The 20,322-nt window shown below is 35.7% G+C and overlaps 1 protein-coding gene across 1 annotated transcript; it reads right to left on the bottom strand.

The window, feature by feature from the left end:
- Positions 1-14,219: 14,219 nt before the first annotated feature.
- On the bottom strand, positions 14,220-19,533 carry LOC108854749 (COP1-interacting protein 7). The gene is made up of 13 exons (XM_018628388.2): positions 19,247-19,533; positions 18,814-18,993; positions 18,576-18,696; positions 18,459-18,501; positions 18,242-18,294; positions 18,100-18,155; positions 17,866-18,018; positions 17,623-17,774; positions 16,291-17,522; positions 15,353-16,213; positions 14,864-15,269; positions 14,556-14,621; positions 14,220-14,438 (listed from the first exon to the last, which is right to left on the bottom strand). The coding sequence occupies exons 1-13, from the start codon at positions 19,303-19,305 to the stop codon at positions 14,383-14,385; spliced, it is 3,438 nt and encodes a 1,145-aa protein (XP_018483890.2). The 5' UTR covers positions 19,306-19,533; the 3' UTR covers positions 14,220-14,382.
- Between the last annotated feature and the right edge of the window lie 789 nt (positions 19,534-20,322).

Below are 20,322 nucleotides of genomic sequence, written 5' to 3'. Positions count from 1 at the left end.
TCCTTGTTGGTAGCCATGTTATAGATCTTGTTCTGCATGTTATCAAAAACAGTAATGGTTAGAAAAATAAAATGTTCTAAATGAAACAACCAATAATAACCATTTGCTTACATAAGATGAGTAAATTCTAAAAATACTATAACAAACAAACTCGATGAAAACTCCTGAAAAATATTTAAGCATTTGCCAAATCAAAATTATAATAACCCTAGCAAGATCAATATGCGTAACCTACAAAACAAAAATAAAAATGATGGCTACAAAACCTATCTAAACTCCTTTCTTTGTGAATCGATCAATAGTTTTTCATAGAAGGAACCTAACAAAAAATACAGTTTATGAATCAAAATATACATAACGGAATATACAGAAAAATAAAAATGTTGGCTACAAAACCTAACGAAACATACAATTTATGAATCGATCAACAGTTTTTCATAGACAGAAAAGGAAAAGCTAAAGAGAAAGAGAACTTACTTGCGTAATAGTTGGAGAGACAAAAACAAGCGAAGAAGAGAAATGATAGATTTGGGAAGTTTCTCGGTCAGTGTACAGTTTATATAGAAGAAGACAGGATCGAAGGGTCGTGACTTTTCACATGACAACTGGACCTCGTTAAAAATCCAGAAACCGCAATACATTTTCGTTAATAGCATTATAAGTATTTGGTCTTCAGTTTGTAGTTAGTTCGATATAGATCATGGGCTAAGTGTATTAGAATGTAAGACCACCCTAAACCGGTTCAAGTTTTTCCTAAACATTTATGAATGTCAGTCGATTAAATTATGAACCAAGACATGTCTATAAAAATAAAATCATACGAAAAATTAATTCACAATTACACAATATAAAATCCGATAACATAGATTACCATATGAAAACATTTGAAAGATATACGTGGAATTAATTCATAACAGAACCAACATAAAAAAACAATTTCATAGATTCATAACAGAGTAGTAAAAATTAAATAAATAAAAACCTTTAAACAAACGTACTTAAGCAAATTGTAAAAGTGATTATAAGAAAATAGAACCAAGACAAATCCACGACAGTAGATAGTAACGAAACATTAGATATCTTAGACATTAGCTATCTTACTCTCCATTGACTTTCTTTAGAAAAAGTTTCTTGTTCACGGAGTGTTGATCCTCAAGGCTACTCTCTTGTTCATTTTGGCTTTTTTTTTAGACAAATGAGTTACTGATAAACCACCTGAACCAGAAGAAATATCATCTGAAGACTGCAGCATTAGGACATGAAAAAAAAAGTATACTCGATCAGTATTATGATAATGTAACAATTAGTTGTACGATACACACCAATCACTGTAGTACATGTTTAACTGGCAAAGCAGCAAATTCCTCAATCATTTCATGGTCAGCAGTAGCCATTCGGACAACATACTGAGAGCTCTTTCCTTTGATGTTATCAGCATCAACTGAAACCTCAAAAATGATTCTCTTGCCAAAAATGTCGCTAACTGCTTCTGGTAACAAATCTTCATCTAGATTCTACAAGTACAAAGGGAAAAGTGATACAAATAAATTTTACCTTCAAAATATATATATTACTATTTAAATTATACGGTACCTCATCATAGAGTTCAGCGGCCGAACAACGCAAAATCACTTGAGCATTGCCATCAAACAAAAGAAAGTTTGCCTCACCGTAATCGTCTTTAACGTGGACAATTAATTTAAACCTGAGTTACAAATTCGGTTTAATGTCAGATAATAACTGGATGAATTATCCAATAATTAAAAATAATATACCATGGTTCAGAAGAGTAGAAAATACATTTATATACATTTTAAAAAGTATGCGTTCAATGCAATACCTCGGAATGACATCAATGTGTTCTTTATCACATGTATTGCAGAAGAACAAGGGACGATTATCATCATCAACATTGGTTGTAAGCAAAACTTTTTTGTTGTGGTATTTGCAACTTAGATATTGCTAACCACGTTTAGTATCTATGTTTTCAATAGTCCCCAGAGTGACAAAAGTCCCAACCTATTCAACATGACAACATGTTAGGATCAGTATATAGAAATTCATATTTTCTTTAAAAAATATATCAATAATAGGGAATGTCTAACCAGAGTACTATCAACGATATCTCTTATTGTTAGCCTCTCGTTAAGAACAAAAAACCGGGCACGAACAGATGTAGCACTAACAACAGACCATTGGCTACTATCTTTGTTTGTAATAGCAAGTGAATCATCAGAAACACTGCATAAATAAAAATACATAATTTTTCATTAGTAAAAAGTAAAATATCACATTAAAAAAAACATAACTAAATATTATGTGTTACGTACCAAGCTTTAAACTCATCAACCAATGAACACGTTGGGTTTAGCAAAATGTGGGTGGAATTAAACCCGCTAGATATGGAGTAAACCCATGTACAACATTCATCTTATTATATCCTATGCGAGTAATAATTAGAAACCTTAGCAAAGTCTCATTACATACCTTTTCACTCTTTAACGGAACAGAACCTGATAACACAAATAATCATTATGGACATGTTACTCATACTGTAGTCGTATACTTGTTTAGCATAACCACCCCACAGAGTACACATCATCTTCACAATACTGTATAATAAAAACTCATCATAAAAAGTAGAGTTTGGATACTTAACAAAAAAAACCACAATAAAAATAAAAACTTCAGCTTACCTATGGTCACGTAGCTCGATCAAAAGCCTCATGTCATCTTTTCCTTTAATGCTTTTGTTTTCCAAACGACCCAAAGTTGACTATTTGGCCAATAACATCTACGATACACAATCTTAAAAAATAAGAACAAATTTAACATAACGGCAACGACATTTAATTGTGTAAAAAACTGACTCACCAACTAAGCAGTTGCTATCAATATTTCCTTCCAGAGTATCGGTAAAGTCCGCAAAATTCTTTTCAGGAACTTCACTTGGAAACTCATCAACTTTTCCAACATAAGTGGTTGGATAGAAACCAATTTTCTACGGATGTGGAGTTATACGATATTCACCAATTGCATCGAAGACCTTGAACAACTGGACAACAATTACATCTCCCTCATGTAGCTTGTCACCATATTTTTTATGAGTTGTTCACCAACTGAAGCATGAATTCTTGTCCCCTGAGTACCATTTAAAAGATTTGGTATATTACTAATCAGTACATATAAATGTTAGGACTATTCGGTTAAGAGAGGAATATTTAAACAATATCAGTAATAATATTAGTTATAACTCAAACCAAAATGAAAATGTTAGGATTATGAGTAATAAACAATATTAGAAATAAACAGTAAACAAAATCTTAACAAAACTGTGTGATCTTCACTTACTTCTTTATCAGCAAAAACCATTTAATTGTGTTTCCTGACTTTTTGTTGTAGTTCTTCCACAACCGAATAATCCTAACTTCAATACGGGACGTATCTTTACGGTGTTTTAATTCTCGAACCAAAGAAACAATATTTTTTGAGGCTGCGACCATTGCCATTTTCCTTTCAAAATAGAAGAATTGTTGTTTTGCTTGAACGCGATTTTGTACTCTATATATAGTCTTGTGATGGCGAAGCGTAATCGTCTTTAACGTGGACAATTAATTTAAACCTGACTTACAATTTCGGTTTAATGTCAGATAATAACTGGATGAATTATCCAATAATTAAATATAATATACCATGGTTCAGAAGAGTAGAAAAATACATTTATATACATTTAAAAAAGTACGCGTTCAATGCAATACCCGAAATGACATCAATGTGTTATTTATCACATGTATTGCAGAAGAACAAGGGACGGTTATCATCATCAACATTGGTTGTAGGCAATACTTTTTTGTTGTGGTATTTGCAACTTAGATATTGCCAACCACGTTCAGTATCTATGTTTTCAATAGTCCCCAGAGTGATAAAAGTCCCAACCTATTCAAGAGGACAACATGTTAGGATCAGTATATAGAAATTCATATTTTCTTTAAAAAATATCAATAATAGGAAATGTAACCAGAGTACTATCAACGATGTCTCTTATTGTTAGCCTCTCGTTAAGAACAAAAAACCGGGAACGAACAGATGTAGCATTAGCAACAGACCATTGGCTACTATCTTTATTTGTAATAGCAAGTGGATCATCAGGAAGACTGCATAAATGAAAAATACATAATTTTTCATTAGTAAAAAGTAAAATATCACATTTAAAAAAACATAACTAAATATTATGTGCTACGTACCAAGCTTTAAACTCATCAACCAATGAACACGTTGGGTTTAGCAAAATGTGGGTGGAATTAAACCCGCTAGATATGGAGTAAACCCCTATACAACATTCATATTATTATATCATATGCGAGTAATAATTAGAAACATTAGCAAAGTCTCATTACATACCTTTCCACTCTTTAACAGAACAGAACCTGATAACACAAATAATCATTATGGACATGTTACTCATGCTGTAGTCGTATACTTGTTTAGCATAACCACCCCACAGAGTACACATCATCTTCACATTACTGTATAATAAAAACTCATCATAAAAAGCAGAGTTTGGATACTTAACAAAAAAACCACAATAAAAATAAAAACCTCAGCTTACCTATGGTCACGTAGCTCGATCAAAGGTCTCATGTTATCTTTTCCTTTAATGCTTTTGTTTTTCAACGACCCAAAGTTGATTATTTGGCCAATAACATCTACAATACACAATCTTAAAAAAAATAAGAACAAATTTAACATAACGGCAACGACATTTAATTGTGTAAAAAACTGACTCACCAACTAAGCAGCTGCTATCAATATTTCCTTCCAGAATATCGGTAAAGTCCGCAAAATTCTTTTCAGGAACTTCACTTGGAAACTCATCAGCTTTTCCAACATAAATGGTTGGATACGAATGTGGAGTTGTACGATATTCACCAATTGCATCGGAGACCTTGAACAACTGGACGACAATTGCATCTCCCTCATGTAGCTTGTCACCATATTTTTTTATGAGTTGTTCACCAACTGAAGCATGAATTCTTGTCCCCTGAGTACCATTTAAAAGATTTGGTATATTACTAATCAGTACATATAAATGTTAGGACTATTCGGTTAAGAGAAGAATATTTAAACAATATCAGTAATAATATTAGTTATAACCCAAACCAAAATGAAAACGTTAGGATTATGAGTAATAAACAGTATTAGTAATAAACAGTATTAGTAATAAACAGTAAACAAAATCTTAACAAACTGTGTGATCTTCACTTACTTCTTTATCAGCAAAAACCATTTCAATGGTGTTTCCTGATTCTTTGTTGTAGTTCTTCCACAACCGTATAATCCTAACTTCAATACGGGACGTATCTTTACGGGGTTTTAATTCTCGAACCAAAGAAAAAAAAAATTTTGAGGCTGCGACCATTGTCATTTTCCTTTCAAAATAGAAGAATGGTTGTTTTGCTTAAACGCGATTTTGTACTCTATATATAGTCCTGTGATGGCGACGCGTAGTAACGACCCAAAGAATATTACTTGCGAGACTTGCGCAAGTAATTGGTTATACTAAGGTATGTAAATTAAATTACGTTTGATTAAAGGAAACATATTAAATTTGTAATGTTAAAAACGATTATGCATATTATATGATGCGAGACTTGCGCAAGTAATGTGTATAAATAAGGTATGTTGATAATAATAAGTTTCCTAATTAGATATAAAGCGTATTATGCAATTAAGACATTTAATGATTAGTCGACATTTATTAAGATTCTTCCGCAAGTTATAATTAGTGTGATTAACAATTAATGTGATTTTCCAATTAGTAGCTCGATTAGAAAAATAAATCAAAAAGAAAATTACAAAAATTCGACCAATAGAATCGCTAGATTTTTCGTGAGAAGTTCTGTATGATCGCCATGTGGCAAATGTACTTCTCTTTTAATATATAGGAGGATTATGTATATTCTTAAATGACAGAATATTTCTTTTTCTTTTCTTTGAAGATAAACTTATATATTATAATATGATCTTTTCTTGAGTTCATCTCCTTGGGTTATTCTGTATTTTTTTTTTAAAAAAGAAACAAGGTTTACCAACCAATAGAAATTGACTTATTTTTGGGTTCACCCCTAGAGTGAACCTAGAGGTTCACCCAACCAATAGGAATCACTCATTTTATAATTAATATCTTTTAAAAAAGGAAACAAAATATTATCAAATTATATTATGTTTTTAAAATAAAAAATGTTAAAAATAAATAAAAATAGTAATATATGCAACAAAAAAAAATTAAAAAATATTTTAACTCGGTCATCAAAACACTAAACCCTAAACTCTAAACTCCAAATTAAAAACAATAAACACTTAATCTTAAAAATACCAAATATTTAATCTTAAAAAGAGTTTAGGTTTATCCAAGGGTTTAGGATTTAGAGTTAGGATTTAGGTTTTAGTATTTCGATAACGGCGTTAAAATATCTAATTTTTTTTGCATATACTAGAGTTTAGGGTTTAGAGTTTAAGATTATCCAAGGGTTTAGCGTATATCCAAAGGTTTAGGATATACTCAAGGGTTTAGGGTTTAGAATTTACGGTTTAGAGTTTATTTTTTTGATAATGTTAAAAATATTTTTTTTAAATCATTTTTTGTAACTACTATTATTTTTATTTGTTTTTATTTTATTTATTTTAAAAATATAATATAACTTGACAATATTTTGTTTCCTTTTTTAAAAAATATTAAGTATGAAATACTTGATTCCTATTGGTTGGTGAACCCAAGAATAACTCATAGAAATTTGTTACTCTATATTATATCTCTTTTAAAAAAGGAAATAAATTAATTACCAAGTTATATAATGATTTTAAAATAAAAAGAAATAAAAATAAAAAATAATAATAGTTGTGTAAAATAAAGAATTTTATTTTAAAAAATATTATTAACAACGTTAGAAAAACACTAAACCTATATAACCCTAAATCTTAAAAACTAAATTCTAAACCCTTGGATAAATTCTAAATCCTAGGGTTTATGGTTTATCCAATGGTTTAGGGTTTATGATTAAAAATTTAGGGTTTATGGTTTAGGGTTTAGGGTTTATGATTTATGATTTATCCAAGGGTTTAGGATTTTTCTAAAGGTTTAGGATTTTTCTAAAGGTTTAGAGTTTATCCAAAGGTTTAGGATTTTTCCAAGGGTTTAGGGTTTAACATTTAGGGTTTAAAGTTTAGTGCTTTGCTGACGGTGTCAAAATATATATATTTTAAATTTGTTTTATTGTTTGGTTCTATTGGTTGGGGTGAACCCTAAACGTTCACTCTATGGGTGAACCCAAAAATTTCTCTTTATAAAATTATAAAAATTTAGGTTCACCTCCTAGGGTGAACCTTTAAATTCTCCCCACCATTTATGACCAATCAAAATGATATGTAAATAATTAAATAAAAAATATTAAATTTATTTAAAATAGCTAAAAAGGAATAATATCAATTCTTAACCTTAAATCTTAATTTCTGAACCCTAAACATTAATTCATAAATTCAACTTTATACCCTAAACAAAAATCCTATACCCTAAACCCAAATCTTATACCCTAAACCCAAATAATAAACTATAAATCTAAACCCTATATCCTAAACCCAAATCTTAAACACTAAACCTCAAACCGTATACACTAAACTCAAACCCTATACCCTAGACCCAAACCCTAAACTCTAAATTCAAATCCTAAATCTAAAATTTAAATTTAAATTAAGGGTTTGGGTTTAGTTTACTGTTTGGATATAGGATCTAGGATTTTGGATTAGGATATACGGTTTGGATTTAGAGTCTAAGATTTGAGTTTAGGGTATAGAGTTTTGATTTAAAGTTAATGGTTTGAGTTTAGGGTCTAGGATTTGAATTTAGGGTATATGATTTTGGTTTACAGTATAGGGTTTTGATTTAGGATTTAATGTTTAGAGTTTAGAAATTATGATTTATGGTCTAGAATTGGTATTATTATTTTTAGCTATTTTTAAATAAATTTAATTTCTTTTATTTAATTATTTACATGCCATTTTGATTTGTCATAAATTGTGTGGTGAATTTAAAGGTTAACCCTAGGAGTTGAACCTAAGTTTTGTTCTTTTTTAAAAGATACAAATATAAAATAATGAATTTCTATTGCTTGGTGAACTTACAGGTTCACTTTAAGAGTGAACCCAATAATAACTTTTATAAGACTTTTTCTTGGATTCACCCCCTAGGGTGAACCTTTAGGTTCACCAACCAATAGGAAGTTGTCATTTTAAATCTAGTATCTTTTAATTAAGGAAACAAAATAACTTATCAAATTATATTATGCTTTTAAAATAAATAAAAAAGATTAAATAAATAAAAATAACAATAGTTCTAAAAATATTATTTCTAAAAAATATTTATTTATAAGATTTAGAGTTTAGTGTTTAAGATTTATAGTTTAGAATTTATCCAAATGTTTATTGTTTTTCCAAGGGTTAGCGTTTACCCAAGAGTTTAAGGTTTACCCAAGGGTTTAGGGTTTAGGATTAGAGTTTAGGGTTTAGTATTTTGTTGACAACATGTTTAGTGTTTTTTCAAGGGTTTAGGGTTTACCCAAGGGTTTAGGGTTTAGGATTAGAGTTTAGGGTTTAGTATTAGAGTTTAGGGTTTAGTTGACAACATTAATTTTTTTTAATTCGTTTTTATATACTATTTTATTTATTTTTAAATTTTATTTTGAAAAGATAATATAATTTGACAAGTTATTTGTTTCCTTAATTAAAAGATACTAAATCTAAAATGACAATTTTCTATTGGTTGGTGAACCTAAAGGTTCACCCTAGGGAGTAAACCCAAGAATAACTCCTTTTATAATATTGTTGTTTTTCTTTACATCTATGAAGATTGGTTCTTATCTAAATTGATTACCTTTACTTTATGAAGACATTAACTCTGTTCGTTTAATTAACTCTGGCGTCAGCGTCAGCGATTCAAAAAACAACTATGAACATGGCAAATGCATCACAGATTCACGGTTACGGAAAAACAGATTTTGTCGCTATAGTAATTAATAACTGCCAGATGCGCGCTGAAATTAACAGCGGCAGCGGCGACTCAATTTTTTTTTTGTCTCCGATCGTTCCTTGGCGATTAACGCCAGTTTACAAGCGTCAATTTTAGTTTCCCGAGCTGTTAAATTTGCTTCCGCCGCTGTGTTATCTTCTGACGCTGTCGCTGGTTTCTGCATTCACCAAAAGAACAAACCTATTATAACATGATTACATTCATATAATTCACGAGTTGTGCCATGCCAGCATATTCTTTGTTGAATTGGGAGCAAGATGTCATCTCGTACATTAGACAAGATGTCAAGGTCTGAGCCTTCAAACTCACTTTTGTTGATGTAAAGATGTCCGCCCTGAAGTAGTTGCTGACGTAGTTGCTGAAGCAGACGTTGGGTTGAGTGGTGAAGACCATATGGAGTCGAGATGCTGAGCTAGAGTCGTGTAGACTTGGAGAGCAAGGGAGTATCTTGGAGAAAAGGCAAAGAGGAATAAACTTGAGAAGCAATTTTATGACTTAAAGGAAGAGGAATAAGTGCATTCCAAAAAAAGGAAAGTTGCACTTATTGATATGGAAGATGTCCATATTGTGGTTTCTTAGAGACTAGGGTTTCAGGAACTTGGAGTTAGTATAAGATAGCTATGTGGTCGTCTGTAGAGAGATAGAGACACAGAGGCTGATCTTATAGAGAGAGAGAAGCGCTTGGAAGTGTTCTGGGTCGTGCTGAAGCAGGGGCTGAAGTACTTGACGGTGGAGAGACATAAGCGGGTAGCTTAGGAATTGTTCAGTGGCGTGTGTTAGGGTGTAACACTAGACGTGTAAAGCTGATTAAGCAGAACTTGTAATTGAGTTGTACAAGGCGATTTCTAATAAAGTTATTGGTGTGTGCTTGTGTATTTTGTCTCTCTGATTTACCTTCTGCAGTACTATTGTTTGTGTCGTCTTTGCACTTACAAGTGGTATCAGAGCGGGTCACCTAAGTTACTGGTGTGATCCTAGAGGTGAAGATGGACACGGTTATTTCTGTGCAGAAGGCAATCGTGTTGAATGCGGACCAGTATGGTCATTGGAAGGCTCGCATGAAGCAGTTGATTCGAAGAATCAATGAAGATGCGTGGACAGCTGTGGAGACTGGTTGGGAGGAGCCTACCATAGTCACAGCAGATGAGAAGAAGCCTAAGCCAAAGGTGGATTGGTCAGAGGCAGAGCGCAATGCAGCAAAGTTTAATGCAAAGGCGCTATCGGCGATTTTCGGAGCTGTTGAAGTGGAACAGTTTCAGCTGATTCAGGGGAATACTTCAGCTAAAGAGGCGTGGGAGATCCTGCTGAATTCGTTTGAAGGAGATGATAGTGTCAAGAGGACACGTCTGGATAATCTTGGGTCGCAGTTTGAGAATCTGAAGTGGTCAGATGCGGATACGGTGGCGAGCTTCAGTGCCAAACTCAGTGCTATGGCGAATGAAGCATGTGTACTTGGAAAGAAGTACAAGGAGAAGAAGCTGGTGAAGAAGTTGCTACGCTGTCTTCCAGCAAGGTTTGGAGCTCAGAAGGCGGTCCTAAATATGACTGCAAACACGGATGAGCTCAAGTTTGACAAGGTTGTGGGTATGATGAAGGCGAAGAGATGGAGACAGGCAGTGGCTTAGTGTCTACATCAGGAGGCACGCCAGGGAGTATAGCCCTTGTAGTTGACAAGGATGCAGAGAAAGTTCAGAAGCTTGAAGATGTCGTGGGCATGTTGCCTAGGAATTTTGGCAAGAGGATGAATTTCTCAGGTGGGAGAAATCAGGTTGGTCACCAGAGAGGTGATCGTGACAGTAGCAGAAGAAGAGAAAGTCTCAAGTGCTACGAGTGTGAAGGAGTTGGTCATATAAGGGTTAACTGTCCGTTGGTACAACGAAGAGAGCTCAAGTGCTCTGAGTGTAGAGGTGTTGGACACACACGGCGTGAATGTCCAAACTCAAGGAAGGGTAAAGATAGTCCATTGCAGTCGTCTGATGATTCAGAGTCTGAAAAAGATGGAAAGGTAAATCTTGTTGCATTTGGTGCACGCAAGGAGGGATCTAGTGAATCCTCTGGTTCAGATCTCAGCACAGATGATGAGGAGTATCACGTGCTGCTTAACAAGTGGTTGAGTGTCAAGGATCAGAATCTGAGATTGGAGGATATGGCTCAGAAGCAGAACGAGCTGCTTGAAGAACTTCATGAAGAACTTGCGGCTGTGAATGAGAAGAATGAGTCTATTGAGCAGAAGGTAAGCGAGTTGAGGGAAGTTGTCATTGGGGAACGAGAGAGAGCAAGGATGCTGGAACGTGATTTGGCTGAGAATCGCAAACAGATCATGATGCTCAATAGTGGATCCAAGAAGTTGGATAAGATACTCTTGATGGGACAACCAGCCAAGGTGAACTGGGGTCTAGGATATCGAGGAGCTGAGGGTACTAAGGAAGTACAGAAGGGGCTTTCACACTTTGTGCGTGGGAGCACATCAAAAGGTGAAGCCATTGAGACTTGTCAGGAAGTGCGTCGGGACGTACGACAAGGAGTGCGGTAAGAAGTATTACAGGGTGGAGCTGTGAGTAACAAGCCGAAAGTGTTACATCAGTGCAGCAACATGAATATAAGACATGAGGTTCTGAAGCATGGTTGTGCAGCTGGTACAAGGAAGGAGACTGATCGGTGCATCAGCAACTGTGTCAGGCCAAAGAAGAAGCAACATCGGATGTGCTGTTGGTTCTGTAGAAAGGTTGGACACAAGAAGGTGGAGTGTTTTGCTCGTGAAAAGAGCAGAAACATGGTCAAGAGGGTGAACAAGGCGTTCACTAAACCCAAGAGGGTTAAAGAGGTGTCTGTAGCTAAGAGTGGCTGACTTGATGACATCAAGGATGAGACATCAGAAGATGGATGCAGCTCTGGTAGGAGTGGTCTTAAGGAAGATCAAGAAGCATCAAGGCTGGAGTTAGGACACGGAGTTGTCTATAGCACAAAGGGGAAGGAGATCGAAGTGCGTCAGGAAGTGATGCGAGAGGATCTTCAGGAGGGTGATAGCGAAATCACTCCAAGGCTATAGCAATGAGTGCAGAGGGCACTCGGGGTGGTTGAGAAGAGGCTCATGGTCAAGGAGACGGCGCATGAAGGAAGCCTGGTCCTCAACATAAGTGGGTCGAGAAGTAGCTCGATAAGTGCGTCAGATCGTGATGCAGTAGCAGACAGGTGTGTATGTAAGGCTTGATATCTAAGCATCTGTTTTAGCTTAGTATGCAATCAAGCAGGGGGAGAATGGTGGTGTTCTGGTCCAAGGAGTGCATATCTCATGGGGGAGAAGAGCATAGTGATGGACGTCCTGAAGTAGATGATGCTTGTCTCGTGGGGGGAGAAAAGCATGGTGTGGTGCACATCTCGTGGGGGAGAAGAGCACATTAAGCGTGAAATTTTCCAGGTGGGGAACGTGGTTGTTGAACCAGAAGAAGGTTGTGCTTGATCGGCACACAAAGCTAAAAGAGGGAGATTGTTGATGTAAAGATGTCCGCCCTGAAGTAGTTGCTGACGTAGTTGCTGAAGCAGACTTCGGGTTGAGTGGTGAAGACCATATGGAGTCGAGATGCTGAGCTGGAGTCGTGTAGACTTGGAGAGCAAGGGAGTATCTTGGAGAAAAGACAAAGAGGAATAAACTTGAGGAGCAAGTTTATGACTTAAAGGAAGAGGAATAAGTGCATTCCAAGAAAAGGAAAGTTGCAATTGTGGTTTCTTGGAGACTAGGATTTCAGGAACGTGGAGTTAGTATAAGATAGCTATGTGGTCGTCTGTAGAGAGACAGAGACACAGAGGCTGATCTTATAGAGAGAGAGAAGCGCTTGGAAGTGTTCTGGGTCGTGCTGAAGCAGGGGCTGAAGTACTTGACGGTGGAGAGACATAAGCGGGTAGCTTAGGAATTGTTCAGTGGCGTGTGTTAGGGAGTAACACTAGACGTGTAAAGCTGATTAAGCAGAACTTGTAATTGAGTTGTACAAGGCGATTTCTAATAAAGCTATTGTGTGTGCTTGTGTATTTTGTCTCTCTGATTTACCTTCTGCAGTACTATTGTTTGTGTCGTTTTTGCACTTACAACTTTCTCATAGTGTTTCAGTGTATGGGAACGTAACCTAAAAGGAATCATAGCCATGTTGGGGATAGGGCTTGGCAAAAAAACTGAAACCGAACTAAAATATTCGAAACCGGAATCCAACCAAAATTTTCAAATATCTGAATGGTTCCTAATTTCTATATCCAAAATTATCGAACCGAACCGGAACCGAATTGAAAACCAAATTGGTACCAGAATATATAAAAATATTAATTATAAATATACATAAAAAACAAGGTTTGCTGGATATCTCATGACTCGTGCAAGAACAAAGAGACTTAATGAAGTTGTTGGAAGCATACTTAAGATATCTTGGAAGCAAGAGGATTGTCTTGGTCGAAGCTTGATCAACTAAGACACACTTATCACCATTCAAGCTGATCATCATTTAGGCAAGTGGTTTGGTGTACTTTTTTCCCCTTGGTTAGTTTTGTCCTAATTGGGTTTTCCAACTAATATTTTTAATTAAGCATCAAATTCATTTTCATATCACCTAGATGATGTATCTTTTGTACATCTCGATTGCATTGGACCAACATTATCTACCTTATGTTATCTTTTAGACTATGATTTTTATTTCATGTTTTATGTTTCGAAAACTCTTTAAATTTGGTCTAATTCTTTAGTCTTTGTTAGATTACCAAGGAAGCATATACCCTTTAATGTTTCGAGACACTTAAGCCTGTTCAAGTCTTCTTTCTATTTAAACTCATCGCAAGTCTTCTTTTAATCTAAGCAATCTTTTTCCTAAAAAACTAGTTCTCTCTTTGACTTGTTTACGAGTTCTTAAGTGTTCTTGTTGGTGTGTGATATCCAGCAACCCTATTGTTGGTGTGTGATATCCAGCAATCCTAAGGATGTCTATCTCGGTGTGTCATATCTGATCTGGCCATCTAGGAGTATCAAGGAATCTTTCCGCAATCACTTGGATCACCAATCGATCCACAACCTTAATAAACTCGAGTCTTTGATTCGTTTATGCAAGAATTTATCCATATGAATCCAGAGAAGCATCCTAGGAGTTCATTAAGCTCATGGTGGAAAATTAAAACGTGCAAAATTTCACTGCATTTGGAATTGGAACCAAGTGTTTTGCATCAATGGTAGTTCTTTTCAGACATGGTTGCAAAATAATCATCATAAATAGGCAGTCAGTACAATGTGTAACTGGAGATGATCTCTAATTCACTCAATTTTCTTATGAAACTGTCTTCTTGTTCTTGAAGGGAGACAGTAAAGAGAAATGGCGAGAAGCTGAAAAAAAAAGTTTAACAAAAGTGAGAAATCTCTCTTTAGACTCCCATTATACTCTTCTTTTAGGATCACTCACTGAAAGAACTCAGATAAATAAATGATTAGAAGTATACTTACATTTCTGTGAAGCGGCTGCTGCTGTAGGTGTTTCATCTTGAGATATGAGGTTCTTCAGTGTAAAAGCTGGATAACAAAACCGAAACTTTAACCCCCTCCGAGATATATAACGACTTCCATATAAGATACACAAGTAATGGTTATCATTTCTATACCACACGGTCTAGACCATGTATATGCTAACATCAATAGAACCATATATTGGTGTGAAACATAAGATTCTTGCTCTTATGCTACAATGTAAGTTTAATCCAGAGCCGGTAATTCAGTTGTCATTACTGAAGTAAAAGGTTTTAAGAAGCTTATACCTTCACTTGTCGTAGCAGCGGTTACAGCTGAACCATGATCCTTATTGCTATTGACGGATGCGTTATCAGACTCGGTATGGTATTCACTTGTAGACGAAGACTGACTCTTCTTTCCAAATTTCAACAGTTTTATGAGCCCTTTTGAGGCTGACTCCTTTGTTTGAGATTGCTCTAAGGTCTCACTTATCTTCTTCTCAGGTACAAGGACTTTCCCAGTTTCTAGCGCCGCCTTATTTGAATGTACGCTTGGTGCAGGTGCTTGGGAACACTCTGAGTACACTGTGCACGAATCTTCTAATGAAGAAACACGAGCATATGGAGCTTCATATGGTTTTACAGCAACACTCTGACTTGTCAGAAACTTTGGTGTTTCTGTTACTAAGTCACTCAGAGTCTCCAACCTAACCTGCAAACAAAATAACCTTTCTGGTCACCAAAACCGCTTTTAAAGATAAATAAAACTGATCCAGCTAGAACAAAAGTGCTTACTAAGACTAGATCATTGCCACTCTCCGGTGTTATTTCAGTAGCTTTCTCACGTTTCGTCTGATCTGCAGATATACTTCGAGCTGAATTTGGCAACACCATCACCACTGTCTTCTCAATAACTGGAGTTTCATTAACATCATTTTGGCCCAAGGATTCGTTCTTGCTACCACTTGGTTTAATCTCAGAAGCAGAAGATTTAATTTTGTCGGCCCCATTCACCAGAACATTAGTAGGACCTTTGGTTGGCTTTATCTTCAGTTCGGGAAGAGATGCGATTTTCGCTATGTCGTAGTTAACAATAGCAGATATTTTCTTTATCTCAGGAGTATCAGTAGCCTTTTTGGATGATGCTACTGTGCGCAGTGACCTTACTGAAGAGCTTGATGCACCACTATTACCTATTTTGGGTTCTGATAATCGTCTTATCCTTGAGACAGACTTGTTTTGACTATCTAGACTAACTCTCTTAGACAGAGGTAACGGTGATGTCGACCTGGTTACCCTATTTACGGTTGCTATTGTTTCTCTCTTAGATGGAGGTAGAGGTGATATCGATCTTGTTAGCCTATTTACTGTTGACTTACTTCCGGTAGTACTCAGTTTACCACTCTTGGGTAATCTCTGAGATTCATTTGACCCTAAAGAAGCACTTCTTATTGGAAGGCGTTGAAGAGGTGATAATGATCCTGGTTCTGAGTCACTAAACTTAGAGGCTCTAGGAGCGCCCGGAGAAAACTTGTTTACCAACTTTTTTCTTGCAGGCAACTGCGACTGGCCTCCTGCTGCTGAGTTGCTTTTAGAAGCAATCCTCTTTTGCCTTGCTATTTTCAAAGCTTCTATGCGTTTCCTCTCTTCTTCTTCCTAAAACAACAAAGGAGGGTAGTACTAGTGAGTGATCAATAATATGATTAAATATTTATTGAAGTCTGAGATTTTACCTTTTCCTTTTTCATAATCAGGAGATTAGCTTTGAAATTTCTAAGCTTATCAGCACGTGCTCTTGCTTCATCTAAAGGGCTCATCTTTGTGGGTCTTCCTTTCCGTATTGGCCCTGAAGCCTTCCTCTTATCTGCAGCAGCGTCATTAGATAGTCTTCTTGATTTTGGATCTCTCACTGACTTCTTAGCAACTCCAGCTGCCTGCTGGTTACTCTTCTTCATATCTCTGGATCCAAAATCCAGCGCAGGATCATACCCAGCCGATAACTTCTCTGTTTCTCGTTCTGGCATCAGGCTGAGATCATGAGGCTCATAATTGATCTCCTTTCTTTCATTTCCATCAGTTTGGTGGTAAGAAGAGATCTCTGATCCAATGTCTATAGCATTTCTCGTATTGCTTCCAGCTTCCCTAGTAACAATACAAGAATCATCATCCATGTTAACTGATGATCTCTTATCCAGACCATTCCTTGGATGATCAAATCCATTCAAGTTAAGAGGATCAGAAGAATTCTCAAAACCATGTTCTCTCTGGCGAACCATAAAAGAGTCACTAGATCCCGTTCTGAATTTACGAGCCACAACACCGTTCTGAACGTCAGCTCTATCTCTTTCTTGATATTTTGCTGCTTCGCGTTCATCATTAGCCAAAGGGTCATATCTCCCTGCACCTTGCCTTTTCTTCACTGCAACCTCCTTTTCCATCATATGGTCAGCTGCAGGACGGTCTTTTCTATCAGCATCTTGCAATAAGAAAGTTTGAAACGCCTGCCAATCCCCAGTGTCAGCCTCTGTCCGTTTCGTTTCACTCTCCTCTTTACCATTGTCATGCTCTACTATCGCCCCTTCTTCAGCATCAGATTCTGTTCCTGAATGATCTTGCTTCTTTGAATTAATGTAGTTTATATTCCGAATCACCACCTTCCCTGATTTCCTTCTCCTACCTGATTTTCCTTTCTCATCTTCTGAACCGGAGTCCTCGCTACAAGATGAAGAATGATACTTCTTAGCCTTTCTTTGGCCAGAGCTACGCCTAGAGTCATCGGTAGAGGGATATGGAGATGGATACGGATAGTTCGGGTAGTACGGCATGCCCTGCTGCATAGCATAACCTTGAAACACAGGAAAGGTCCCCGGCGGAGAGTGAACTGGCCATGGTGCATACATTGGCTGCTGCGGATGCACATGTTCTTGATTCACATTTGCTTTATTATCCGAAGGAGACTTCACATCTGAATCACAAGAAGTATATTGATATAAATATCCACTGCGCAAAACAATGGATCATGATTATGATGACTCATCATAAACCATTTATGGATTATATCTTACGCATATTAGCAGCATTTGCGAACACAATCCCTGACTCGTTTGCTGCAGAGATGTTTGCCTGCGAAGCCATTACTTCTGCTGCTTCGATTTCAACCCACTGGCCAGTTTCGTGCTTTTTCTTCCACAAGTCCATGAATTTTAAACATGCATCCCTATGAAGCAAAACATGAGGTAACTTAAGTCTTACTATAGAAAAAAATTAAACATGTTTAAAGGATGTGAGAAGGATAAAAGTCTTCTCACAGCAAACGTGAAGCTCCAAAGGATTTGGCGAATGATATTAGAGGGAGCATATCATCAACTTCGAAACCAGCAGCCACAGCACGTGCAAATGCCATTCCTTGTTCTTTCTGCAACATTGTCCTCCTTGTCTCCATAACTTTCAGAACTTGAACTCTGATAAAACAAATTCCACGTTATCATCAATCAAATACTTAAACTAGTCACACAAATCTTTCATGCCAAGTGAGGGTATACTTTGAGTTTTCATCTGATGCGGTAGATCCATTTGCTTGCTTTGGATGTGAACCAGGCTGCCAAAGATGCAAGAAGATTAATTAGCTCTTTTTATTCTTTTGAGAGAATAATAGCTTTAAACAATTTTGGTTTTAAAGTTAACCTCGTAAAGTACAATAGCTTTCTCTTCGCTGAGCTGTAGCAAAGGCCTGCTACCTGAATCACATTCTCACATATTGGTTAAACTGTAAGATCAAGAAGAGCCAAGAGGCATAATATTTTTCATTTATATGAGCTGAAGCTTTAGCATAGACTCATAAATCAACAAAATCTTATTGACTGACAGACATCTACAAAACTTTGATATCGTCATAGCATACCTTCTGTATTTTCTGCTCTTTTTGCTCGTAGATCATCTTCCACCTGTGTATACAATCTAACGTTAAATTTAATACATTAAACAAGGTCTTCAAAAGAAAACTCTAAAGTTTACTTACAACAGGCAAAGCCATTTCAGAGTTGTTCTGGATACCAATTGCTTCCTTGATCTGTTTGATCTCAGTTTCTAAAGTGTAAACTCGTTCTAGGACATCAGGATTGCTAACAAATCGAACGAACCTGACAAAAACAAAGAAGAAAGCAAAAAAAAAAAAACTCTCAATTCAAACCAAATGTCCAATATCAAACCCAAAGTTCCAGTAAAAAAAAAACAACAAGTTAAATGGTGTTTAAAACCTTTCAACAGTTCCCTTAGTGAACCAAACTGCACTGTCACTATCCTCAGGCTTGAGAATAATTGAGTAGCCACCTTTAGAAACTTGATCTTGTGCTGTCTTCAAGTGCGCAAGAAAAGGATCAAGCAACCCTGTTGCTATTTTCTCAGTCTTTCCATTAGCTGTTACCAACAGATCACACCTGATAACAAACCCACACAACTTTTTGATCTTATCAAGCAACCCATCAACAAAAAATGCAATCTTTAGACTTTTATATAAACGATTTTATCACAAAAGATAGCGACTTTACAGATTGGAACACACAAAGTTAGCATTTTAAGTTGTAAACTAAACATGGTGGCAGTGACAAAAAAAAAAAAAAAAAAAAAAAAAAAAAAACTAAACATGCTGGATCCATTACTGTCAAAGAGAGAAAGAGAGATTGGTGTTACCGGGTTCGAGTGGGAGTGAGCTGGAACACAACCGAATCAAGGCGAGTCGAAGATTTCATCGCGAATTTTAAAACTTTTCAGATTACAAGAAGAGGGAACCCCAGAAGAAAAGAAGAAGAAGAAAATTGTGGAATTAAATAAATATAAAAGAGGTCGAAAATGTCTCAAAACCAGTGTTTGTGTGGGAACACAAATTGCAGAAAAATCCAAATTAATAGTGGAGAAAAGGGGCAATCAGATGGAGACGAAGAAGTGGAGAGGGAGAGAGAGAAGTTTGTCTGCATTTTCTTGTCTTGGATTCCAGCTGGTAGAGTGAGAGACAGTGTGATTTCCGAATTCAGAGGAAATGTGGGGACGAAACTGTAAAATAATTCAGGGGTAAAACCGGAAACTCAGTAGAAGTATGTCCTAGTGTTTGCTACACGACAAATCCCCTAATGTATGACACCGGCTTGCTCATTCATGATTCATGCCTTCGTTGGTCATTGTTTTTAGCCCCTCAACGGTTATATTGGTTGTATATTTTACTGAGTTTAAATGAATGAAAAATAATAAATGGTCTTCAAAATAGAAACAAGGGAGAATTTGTGAAATAACAAAAAAAATAAACAAAATATAGATTTCGACCGGTCCGACAGGGCGGATATTTATTTTCTGTTTTAATTTTTTTTTAATTCTATTAAATGACGAATTTATAATATTTACACATAAATCCATATTAAAAATTAATTTTTGCAGTTATAATAAAAATTAAAATCAAAAGCTTAATAAAATATTCTGATATAAAATTTAAATTTCTTAGTTAAAATATTATAGATGTGGGTCATAATATTTTCCAATTCCAAAATCTTAGCATCCCAAATAAAATAAATTTATAAATACATAAAATATGTAAACATATTTGGAACTATAATTTCTATTAAAATATTTTTTTATAAAATAATTTAGTGATGTTGTTGTTTATTTCTAGAGTTTGATCCGTGACCATATAAATATTTTCTTTCATTATATATATATATGGGAATAGTACACGATTGTTGTATTAGTATACGGGTCAAAAGCGACATGTTATATTA

The sequence above is a fragment of the Raphanus sativus genome, chromosome 4, assembly GCF_000801105.2.
Source record: "Raphanus sativus cultivar WK10039 chromosome 4, ASM80110v3, whole genome shotgun sequence".
Classification (NCBI taxonomy): Eukaryota; Viridiplantae; Streptophyta; class Magnoliopsida; order Brassicales; family Brassicaceae; genus Raphanus; species Raphanus sativus.
The sequence above is the reverse complement of the archived record's forward strand: the minus strand, read 5'-3'. Positions and strand labels throughout refer to the sequence as shown.

Excerpts from the sequence above, each read along its gene's own strand:
- LOC108854749 (XM_018628388.2), bottom strand. The coding sequence starts at position 19,305 with ATGAAATCTTCGACTCGCCTTGATTCGGTTGTGTTCCAGCTCACTCCC. Across the intron at positions 18,019-18,099 it reads GCATCAGATGAAAACTCAAA|AGTTCAAGTTCTGAAAGTTA; the intron begins GTATACCCTCAC and ends TTGTTTTATCAG. Across the intron at positions 17,523-17,622 it reads CGCAAATGCTGCTAATATGC|ATGTGAAGTCTCCTTCGGAT; the intron begins GTAAGATATAAT and ends CTTGTGATTCAG.